Below are 10,930 nucleotides of genomic sequence, written 5' to 3'. Positions count from 1 at the left end.
CCATCTCTGCCCTCTTCCTCCCCCAACCTCGCTGCCCTCATAGCCATCCTATTTTAATATGCTTGGCCTGATCCCTAGATAGATTAATTTCATTTCAGGAACTTTGATACCTGAGCTGTGGCTCTGGAAACTATGTCTCCAGAGGCAACACAATTCACCAAAAGCTAATCGCTGGTGTCAATTGGTATTTAAAAAGTTAGATACAATTTCAACCAAAAGCAGATGCTTGGCATTTTAATGGCATATTACATTTATGAATTCCGATACGCCTGAAAAAATATTTCTTAAGGAGTTTAAGAGACCATTCTTTGTTACGTTTATGAACCCTGAGGCATACGAGTTAGCTACTCATCCCCTGGTAGTTCACAGACTCTGCAAGGCATGTGGCATGATGGAAAGAATGAGACCTGAAATGGGAAGGAAAGCCCCATGTTCAAAAGTTCGGTCCTTCTCCTACTAATTTGTTACTTAAGTGTCGGTTTCTTCACAGTGGAAATAGATCTTTTTTGCCCACCTTGTAGGATGCCATATGGCTTGGAAGTAAGACAAGTCAAACATGGAGCCTCACACCTGGCTCTGGAACAGAACTGTTAGCTCTGCTGCCTGTCACTCTGTTGTTTTCTGATCATAAAATGACTCATTGTGGGCTGGGCATAGTGGCTCACGCCTGTAATCCAAGCACTTTGGGAGGCTGAGGAAGTAGATCACCTGAGGTCAAGAGTTCGAGACCAGCCTGACCAACATGGGGAAACCCCATCTTGTACTAAAATTACAAAAATTAGCCAAGCGTTGTGGCGCATGCCTGTAATCCCAGTTATTGGAGGGTGAGGCAGGGATTGCTTGAACCCAGGAAGTGGAGGCTGCAGTGAGCTGTAATCATGCCACTGCACTCCAGCCTGGGTGACAGAGTAAGGCTCCATCTCAAACAAACAAACAAACAAACAAACAAACAAACAAAATTACAGGCATGGTGGCTCATGCCTGTAATCCCAGCACTTTGGGAGGCCAAGGCAGACGGATCACCTGAGGTCAAGAGTTCGAGACCAGCCTGACCAACATGGTGAAACCTGTCTCTACTAGAAATAAAAAAGTTATCTGGGCATGGTGGTGCACGCCTGTAATCCCAGCTATTCGGGAGGCTGAGGCAGAAGAATCGCTTGAACCAGGAGGCGGAGGTTGCAGTGAGCTGAGATCATGCCATTGCACTCCAGCCTGGGCAATGAGAGTGAAACTCCATCTCAAAAGCAAGCAAACAAACAAACAAAATGGATTCATTGTCATTATGAAAAAAATCAGAAAATAAATAAGTAAATGTAGTTACTATAATGCTGGCATCTATATTCCAACAGTGTTAATATTTAGTTCGTATGTTTTTAATCATAGCATAGATTTTTAAAATACTTTGAATTGAGCTATATAAACAATTTTTTTTTGCATTTCATATCTCAGGAGGAGTATTTGTTCATATTACTAAGACCATGTATGAGCATCACTGATGACCGGCTACGTCTCTTCCCATCATAGGAATGTGTCATCATCAATGTGATCATTCTCCTATTATTGAACATTTCATTTTCACATTTTAAAAATCTTGGCTTTGGCTGGGCGGGGTGGCTCACACCTGTAATCCCAGCACTTTGGGAGGCCAAGGCAGGCGGATCACCAGGTCAGGAGATGGAGATCGTCCTGGCTAACATGGTGAAACCCAGTCTCTACTAAAAATAAAAAGAAATTAGCCGGGCGTGGTGGCGGGCGCCTGTAGTCCCAGCTACTCGGGAGCCTGAGGCAGGAGAAAGGCGTGAACCCGGGAGGTGGAGCTTGCAGTGAGCCGAGATCGCGCCACTGCACCACTGCACTCCAACCTGGGCGACAGAGTGAGACTCTGTCTCAAAAAAAAAAAAAAAACTTGGCTTTTATGAATAACTCTTTAAGAACTTTCTTGTAGATAAATCTCTGTTTATACTTTTATTATTTTTAGACTTGTATGAAGATTATTATTCAGTCAGACCTAAAGCTTTAGATACCAGTTGCCCTGTAGTTTTCCAGAAATACAATGCCAGTCAGTGTTCTCTCTCCCTGGAGGTTGTCTAGTAACTAAGTTGAGCACAATAACTTAAAATCTTTGTTTAAAATATAGGGCAAGGCTGGGCATGGTGGCTCACACCTGTAATCCCAGCACTTTGGGAGGCCGAGGCAGGTGGATCACGAGGTCAGGAGTTCAAGATCAGCCTAGCCAAAATATTGAAACCCCGTCTCTACTAAATATACAAAAATTAGCTATGCATGGTGGCAGGCACGTGTAATCCCAGCTACTCAGGAGGCTGAGGCAGAGAATTGCTTAAACCCGGGAGGTGGAGGTTGCAGTGAGCCAAGGTCGCGCCACCACACTCTAGCCTGGGCAACAGAGTGAGAATCCATCTCAAAAAAAAAAAAAAAATTGCCATTATATATGGCAAAAATGGATAGCTCCTTATCACTTTTAATTTGCTTCTCTCTGAATCTTCTGCTGTGTTTAATTGATGATGTTATAGGCTGGCATCATGCCCAGTTTGGCCAAGAAGAATTGGTCTCCTGGTCAGGAAGGTCTTTTCCCTACAAAGTCAGGGAATGACTAAGGGACTCTCCAGATGCATCTAGTTAAAAGAATAATCTGTCCATCCTGCAAAGCACACTTCCTATCCTCATTTAGAATGTTTATGCTGAGAAAACACCACTGTTTATATTCAATTGACCAAGCTCAGGAAATGGTTCATCAAATTGGTCAGTCATTTAATTTTCTTGAGATCAGTCTTCATGATTATGCAGCTCCTAAATTTAAAAAGTCTGACTATGCACAAATTTTCTTTTTTTTCTTTTTCTTTTTTTTTTTTTTTTTTTTTTTAAATTTTGAGATGGAGTCTTGCTCTGTCGCCCAGGCTGGAATGCAGTGGTGCAATCTTGGCTCACTGCAACCTCTGCCTCCCGAGTTCAAGGGATTCTTGTGCCTCAGCCTCCCGAGCAGCTAAGATTTCAGGTGCATGCCACCATGCTGGCTAATTTTTGTATTTTTAGTAGAGATGGGGTTTCACCATGTTGGCCAGGCTGTTCTCCAACTCCTGACCTCAGGTGATCTGACCTCCTGAAGGGCTGGAATTACAGGCGTGAGCCACCACATCCAGCCTATTTTTTTTACTGGTATCTTCATGCCTGGATGTGAGCTCAGCAGATGAGTTCCTGCTCATATCTGGGAGGGAGAGAGCCATGTGAAAACATTACCTGATGGGTTTTATGAAGGATGTACGAGGGGAACGACAGTGGAGCCCTGTCCATCCTGAAGAGGACAGAGCGGTATTCTTGGAGGGCAGCACTAAGCAAGTCTTGAGGCATAAGCACGGCACTGCAATAATGAACGCCTTACACGTTTCAAAAAGGAAAAGTCAATGTGTTGCTCCTCCTAAAATGTTTTTGGAATTGTCATTAGCTACATGTTGCTGTGGATTTGAATTATCTCCATAATTAAACTCTAACAAGTAAAAACAATATTTTTTAAAAAATAAGATGATGGGGAAAGGCTCTTTAAGTACTCTTTGTGTTTGTAACAGAAAGGAAACAAAACAGAAAACAAACCATCGAATTGAAACCAGCACTTCCCTGCACGTTAACGAGACATCTTCACAAATACTAGAAAAAGCAGGTCACCCCTCGGTGAGGATCCCATCTACCCACACACATCCCTCTTTAAAGTCCCTGTAATAACGAATCTGCTTTTGGTGGGGTTGTGAATGAGCAGGCATGCCCTACCCCAGTCTTCCTCTGGAGATGTCCCCCTGCTGCTGTGAGCTGATCTCTGAAGCTGGAGGGGCTGTACTTTCCCACCTAAGCCATTATCTCCCCTCCACTCTCAATGCGGGGCAAGTGCAACCTCACTCCACTCCCCCCAGACGTCAGGCAGGCCACCAGCCCAGGAGCTAGAAATGCAGAGGTGAAGGCTGCCTTCTCCAAACAGGCAAATGGAATAACTCTGACAAGAGTTGGTGTCTGGCATACCTAGTGGCATTCAGCAAACCTAGCCTGTGGGCAAGACGAGTGTCCTGTCCTGTTGTCTGGTGACTCTGGTGACTCTCCAATATCAGATGAAAGAAATATCTCCTTCTGAGACAATATACACCTGCCTGAACTGGCCTGGAACGAGAGGTGGTAAAATTATTTCTCTCTCAGTAACATGTGGGTGATGGGATTCTGGATGAAATTTTTTCTGTTATCTTAACTTTCAGTGCACTGATTAGATTGTTATTACATTTAATTGAGGGGAGAAACTGGAAGAAGGGGCTATAGAACCTTTTTTTTTTTTTTTGAGACTGAGTCCAGCTCTGTCACCCAGGCTGGAGTGCAGTGGTGCAATCTCGGCTCACTGCAACCTCTGCCTCCCAGGTTCACGCAATTCTCCTGCTTCAGCCTCCTGAGTAGCTGGGATTATAGGCGTGTGCCACCACACCCAGCTAATTTTTGTATTTTTACTAGAGACAGGGTTTCACCATGTTGGTCAGGCTGATCTCAAACTCCTGACCTCGTGATCTGCCCGCCTTGGCCTCCCAAAGTGCTGGGATTACAGGCATGAGTCCCCGCGCTCAGCCAGAACTTTTTATTACTAGGCACATGTTGCAGGAAACTTAATGAAGTTAGCCTGCCTTTCCAGTATGTGAAAATGTGAATCGCTTTGTTTATATGTTTGAAAAGACGTACGGGGATATATACTTAAAGTCCTGCCATAACCAGCTGCTCTTTAGCATTTGTTTCAGTGGGCACCCCCCACCCCCATCCTGCACTCTTTAGGCTGCCACTGGCTGTCCCCACTGCACGGTCCTCTGGGGACCACCCCGGAGACTGTGTGCAGGGTCAACCAGGAACCCCATCTGCCCACCTCAGGAACAGGGCAAAGGTCCAGGAACACACACCTCCTCCCCAACCCACACCCCCTCCCCAACACACGATGCCCACTGCCGTGGGCATATTGGTCCTTGTCCCCACTGCCCAGTGACCACCTGGTGCTGCCCGAGGTTGCCTTCCTGTGACTGGTCTGGGTAGGGCCCTCAGGAGGGAGGCCAAGATGTGCTCATGTGAGTGCCTGCAGGGCCAGGTCAGTGCACACTGAGGCGACAGGTAGGGCAGGCAAAGGGCAGGAGACGAAAGAGCAGGGATGGTGCAGGGGAGGAAGAGCTCCGGAGAGTGTTGCAATGAGGGGTGGGATGCCCCTAGGTGGAGGCATGGAGGGAACCTGCATCCAGTGGGGATGCTGCCAGGTGAGAAGGCACAAGGGAGGGGTGAGTGCAGGTGGGCTGCCCCACCAAAGGCTGCTTCCTGAGCCTGGCCTTGGTGGCTCTCTGGCTCCCCAGGCCCCAAGAACAGAGGCCAGCGTGGACACGACCCAGGTAAGCAGGTAGCACCTGTGGGGTGGACAGGGAGGGGGTGAGGAGTGCTGTCGCTGCTCTGAGTAGTGGAGTTCTGGCTGACAGTGTGGGGGTCTGGGATTGGGGTACAAAAGGGTAAAAACCAACTACAACACAAGGAGATAAATGCAGCAACTGCCATACTCACCTAGTGCTTACCCCGTGTCAAGTGTTAAGGGCCTTGAAGAAGCGGGTGGCTAGGAGCCAGTTCTTGGCAGCCTGGCCTCCAGGAAGGCAAGTACACACTGGGAGCACCAGCCTTGTCCTCCAGAGTGTCACAATTCAGCACTGAGTCAGGATGTAGATGGATGTGGGAGGAGACCTTGAGCAGCCAGTGGGCCTCTGTGCATCAGGACACCCTGTAGCCCCTGCCTGTACTGGGGATCAAGAACTGAAGGCCCAGTCAGGATTGCTGGCTATGATCACCCTCACCCAGCTCAACCAGAAAGCTGTCCCCACCCAGAGAATGGGGGATACCCAGAGTGCCTGGAGGATGAAGAGTGTGGAGGATCTGAGCCCATTCACCCAGAGTGACACCTGGGCTTCTGCAGAGCCAGTCAGGACATCAGGGCACTACGTTGAGCTTCTGGGATCTGGTGGGGAAGCCTGGGCATCCCACTCAAGAGGATTTCAATGCAGCTCCACACCTCTGGCCATGAGCCCTTGTTCCTGCCTTCCCTCTGAGGGTTCCCCTTTCCTTTTTTTGCAACTCACAATGAGTGTCCCGGCCTGGGCATCCTTCCAGGAGTCAGTGAAACCATTTCTGTATACCACCTTGCATTGTGCCTAGCTGAGCCAGCAAGATCCAGTATCTTGCAAGCCACCAGCCTTCTCTAGGGTGATTCAAATGAATTCTGGGAAGGCCCAGCCTCACTCATTGCCTTGAACAGAAATAGCAGCTCCCTGCTTCCCCAGCAGGCTCTGAACACTTCTCTGCATTTTTTAAATGCGCAGGCACTCTTCTGAAGGACTCAGCATCAGCTATGTGAGAAGCAAGAGGGGTTTTAGTAAATCCCGAACCACTCAATATCCTCTCCAGGATATGTCCTCCACCCACCATGGAATTTACAAATGAGTAACAAGTAAGAAGGTGTGCTGGCTTGGGGGCACCCAGCCCTGAACTCAAATATTACTTCTTTTTTGAATAGTTGTGTGGCCTGGGCAAGTTGCTTAACTTCTCTGAAGTTGTTTCCTTACCTGCACAATAAGAGCATGCATTTAGGAGGTTAAACTGAATAGCATCCATGAAAGTACTGGGTGTAGTGCCTGGTGACCATGAGCTTCCTTTTCCTAAGAGCACGGGAAACTTTCCTGTAATCTACAAACGGGAATACCTGAGGTAACTCAGGTGGGGATTCTAATTTCCATTCAACCATGGAGGGTGCATCAGTGGTCTGGAACAAAGCCGCCTATTCACCAGTCACATTTGGGGGAACCTCCCCTGTGCCAATCCATAGATAAGGCACTGGGAATGTAAACATGAATATGGCTTCTGCTTTCTGGTAGCTGACAGTGTGGGGGTCTGGGATTGGGGTACAAAAGGGTAAAAACCAACTAGAACACAAGGAGGTAAATGTAGCAACTGCCATACTCACCTAGTGCTTACCCCGTGTCAAGTGTTAAATACTTCCCGTATTTCCGCTCAATGAATGAACACACATCCCTACAAGGAACTCACAGTTATTAACCCCATTTTTAAAAAAAAAATTTTTTAAGACAGAATCTCACTCTGTTGCCCAGGCTGGAGTGCAATGGTGCGATCTTGGCTCACTGCAACCTCCACCTCCCAGATTCAAGCAATTCTCCTGCCTCAGCTTCCCAAGTAACTGGGATTATAGGCACGCACCACCACACCCAGCTAATTCTTATATTTTTAGTAGAAACAGGGTTTCACCATGTTGGCCAGGATGGTCTCGATCTCCTCACCTCATGATCTGCCCGCCACGGCCTCCCAAAGTGCTGGGATTACAGGCATGAGCCACACGCCTGGCCATTAACCCCATTTTAAGGATAAGAGCGAAGCACAGAGATGTTCCAACTTTGCCACGGAGTGGCAGAGTAAGATATAGACCCAGTCCCGCACCCAGTTCATGCCCTTGACCATTTGTACCAAAGACACTTGACTAATTCAACGAACAAGTACACAGGCCTCCAGAGGAGGGAAGTTTAATTCTATGTAGAATCCTGTAGGCTGAGTTCGGGAGTGAATAAGGCTTTGATGCACAGAGAAGGTGGGAGAGGCATTCCAGAGAGAAGGCACAGGTTGAGTGAAGATGCAGTTGCAAGAAGCTTGAAGGCCGAAGGCCACATAGAGGAACGGTCCTGGAGGGGATGTGAGGAAGTCAGGACAGGGGCAAAATGGGAATGGAGGCCTCCAAAGTCACTCACTTAATTACAGGAAAATCTAATTATACTATTCATAGATGGGAAAAGGCAGCCAGGAAGCAGAGCAGCAGCACCAAAGGAACAAAGGAGATCAAGTGAAAGGTGTCCATGTCTGCAAGATGAGGTGCTCAGGGCAGGGGGTGCAGGGTAAGCTGGGAGACGAGCCTGGAAGGGCAGTTGGTAAGGGCCAGAAGTGGCTACATCTTGGTCACGGGGAGCCCTTGACATACCCCCAACACCACCTACCAAGACTGATACTCTCAGGTGTGTGGGAAGCAACATGCACAGTGGGCTACTGTGAAAAGACGCATGTGCTCAGGCGCATGTGTGTACAGAAAGAGATGTTCAAGGGTATCAACAACCCCTTAGTGAAAATATCTTGAGGCTCTTGAGACAGGCTGACAATTTTCTGATACTTTTCTTAAGGCTTGCTAGCCCCGTCAGGCTGCTATAACAAAGTACCATGGACTGGGTGGCTCGTACACAACAGAAATTTGTTTCTTGCAGTTCTCATGGCTGAAAGTCCAAGATCAAGGTGCCAGGAGATTTGCTGTCTGGGGAGAGCCCACTTTCTAGTTCACTGATGATGCCATCTCCCTGTGCCCTCACATGACAGAAGGAGTGAGTGAGATCTAAGGGCCCTTATCGCATCACACAAGCCAAGCACTGAGAAGCTATGCGGTCCCTGAAGGCCCACTCCTGGACAGACACCTCTGTGTTTCTCTTTGTTCTGGTCCTGACGGAATCTAAACAAACGAAAGGCAGTTCTTGAGCCTGTGTAGCCCCCTAACCTGGGCCAAGCTCCAAATACACTTGGATCTTCACCTTTCTCATCTGTCAATTGTGACCGATAAAAATACCTTCCTCCGGCCGGGCACGGTGGCTCATGCCTGTAACCCAAGCACTCTGGGAGGCCGAGGCGGGCGGATCTTGAGGTCAGGAGACTGAGACCATCCTGGCTAACACAATGAAACACCGTCTCTACTAAAAATACAAAAAATTAGCCGGGTGTGGTGGTGGGTGCCAGCTATTTGGGAGGCTGAGGCTGGAGAATGGTGTGAACTCGGGAGGCAGAGCTTCCAGTGAGCCGAGATGGTGCTACTGCACTCCAGCCTGGGCGACAGAGCGAGACTCCGTCTCAAAAGAAAAAAACAAAACAACAACAACAAAAACCTTCCTTCCAGGTTTTAGTCACTTTTTCCCCCGGCACCCCTGCTAGCCACGTGGTAAATGTTCAATACAACTAATATCAATAATGACTCAAGTTTATTGATTGCCTCCTCTCTCTTTCCTCCATGGAGTGCCTACTGGGAGGATGGAGCCTCTTGGGGCACGTGGCTTTCCCACACATCTGCATCAGCCATCGCGAGACCCCGCAGGCCAGCACTGTGGACAGGCAGACAGTGAAGCCCCCCAGCCAGAACAGCTCAGCCTGCCAGGAGAAGCAGAAACAGAAACCCCCAAAGTAATCACTTCTCAAGTGCCTTTGAGACCCCAGATGTTAGGAAAACAATTATTTTCCCTTGTGTAAGACATGCCCAGTTTCTTTCCCTCTGCTAAACAAATCAAATACAACCCTGAGCCCTCCTCCTTCTAGCCTGGTGGAAAATCCAGGCTTGACATTCTGAGGGCCTCTCTCTACCCCACAGGGAGTTACCAAAGCCCTGAGAGCTTTTTCAAATTTTATGGATAACAAACATTTGAAAAAAGACAAAAAATCAAATTATCATGAAGTGGACACGCCCATAGAACCACTTCCCAGGTCCAGAAAGAACAACAGTCCTCCAGGACCACCCCCACATCCCTCCCAGCATCCACACCTCCCAGGCCCCACAAATGATCACTGTCCTGACCGCTGCCTCCCTCCCTGGGGCCCGGCCAGAGCTGCCTTCCTGCTGTTGATTCTGTTAGTGACCTCCTCATCCCACTTCCCCGGGTGACTCGTCTGCCAAATGCAAGAATCAAATGGGGACGGGAGTCTAGTGTACCCGCTGAACCCTAAGCCCCAAAGTAGGAGCTTCAGCCACATACCTTTGGGTTTTCCCAGGATCCCTTGGGTGCCCTGCCTGGGGCGTAGGATGCCAGGGGACAGGAGCTCTGCTCTCATGACGGGTGAATCCCCGGTTCTCCTGTAAGTGCGGAGAAGCTGGGGTAGTTCCCACACTCAAACATTCCCCAAGCCAGGGCTGGGCGCCTGTGGGAATCCCAGCAATCCTACAGTTTCACTCAAGTCCTATAATTTCCCGCACCCTGCCTCTATTTCAGGGACCTGCTGCTCAGAATTTGGAAATGCAGATGTGGTTTGCCTGTGTTGCCACTGCTCTTGTGAGTTGTAAGGCAGTGATTACAGGCTCCGTGGGCAGCAGGGAGCAGCCAACTGGATTGACGGCACATTTTTAGCTTATTTTAAAATCAGCAACAGCATTAACAAAAATCTTGTGCCTTCCCATTTATATTTTCTTCCAAAAGAAAAAACACTGTACTTCCTAGCAGTCTGTGGCTGGAATGGGAAGAAAGGAGAAATCATTCGAAAGTGCAAGGAATATCAGAGGAAATTTTAGAAAGGACTTTAGGCCATGTCTAGCTTTCTCATAGTAGTGACCCTGTTCCTTCCCCCAAATTCGGGCATTTTAATTTTTTTTTTTCCCCCTAGACAAAGGAGCCCAGGCTGGAGTACAATGGTGTGATCTCGGCTCACTGCAACCTCCGCCTCCCAGGTTCAAGCAATTCTCGTGCCTCAGCGTCCTGAGTAGCTCGGATTACAGGTGTGCGCCAGGACACCCAGCTAAGTTTTTGATATTTTTAGTAGAGACAGGCTTTCACTGTGTTGACCAGGCTGGTCTCGAACTCCTAACTTCAAGTGGTCAGCCCACCTCGGCCTCCCAAAGTGCTGGGATTACAGGCATGAGTCACCGGTCCAGCTGATTCACTTCTTAATAAATCATCCAAACCAACGATTTGGTTCCAAAAGAGACAGATATCATTCAAACACCTTTTCCTTTAGTTCATACTGTAAGACAATGTGTTTTAGATACATTTTGCTTGAAATCCACAAACTTGTCAGATACCCACCTGGGTAGAGCAGGACAGCAGAACTGAAGGGCAAGAGGGCTCATCCA

At 48.3% G+C, this 10,930-nt stretch overlaps 1 protein-coding gene across 1 annotated transcript; it reads right to left on the bottom strand.

Moving 5' to 3' along the window:
* Positions 1 to 4,521: 4,521 nt before the first annotated feature.
* Positions 4,522 to 10,519, bottom strand: C4H7orf65 (chromosome 4 C7orf65 homolog). The gene is given in 6 exon segments (XM_003896005.3): positions 4,522 to 6,130; positions 6,132 to 6,271; positions 6,274 to 6,378; positions 6,381 to 6,407; positions 6,537 to 6,623; positions 9,665 to 10,519. Coding segments are annotated over 6 exon segments (576 nt in total). The 5' UTR covers positions 9,735 to 10,519; the 3' UTR covers positions 4,522 to 5,983.
* Between the last annotated feature and the right edge of the window lie 411 nt (positions 10,520 to 10,930).

Source organism: Papio anubis, chromosome 4, assembly GCF_008728515.1.
Source record: "Papio anubis isolate 15944 chromosome 4, Panubis1.0, whole genome shotgun sequence".
NCBI classification, from domain to species: Eukaryota; Metazoa; Chordata; class Mammalia; order Primates; family Cercopithecidae; genus Papio; species Papio anubis.
Note: the sequence above shows the minus strand (reverse complement) of the source record. Positions and strands in the feature narration are given on the sequence as shown.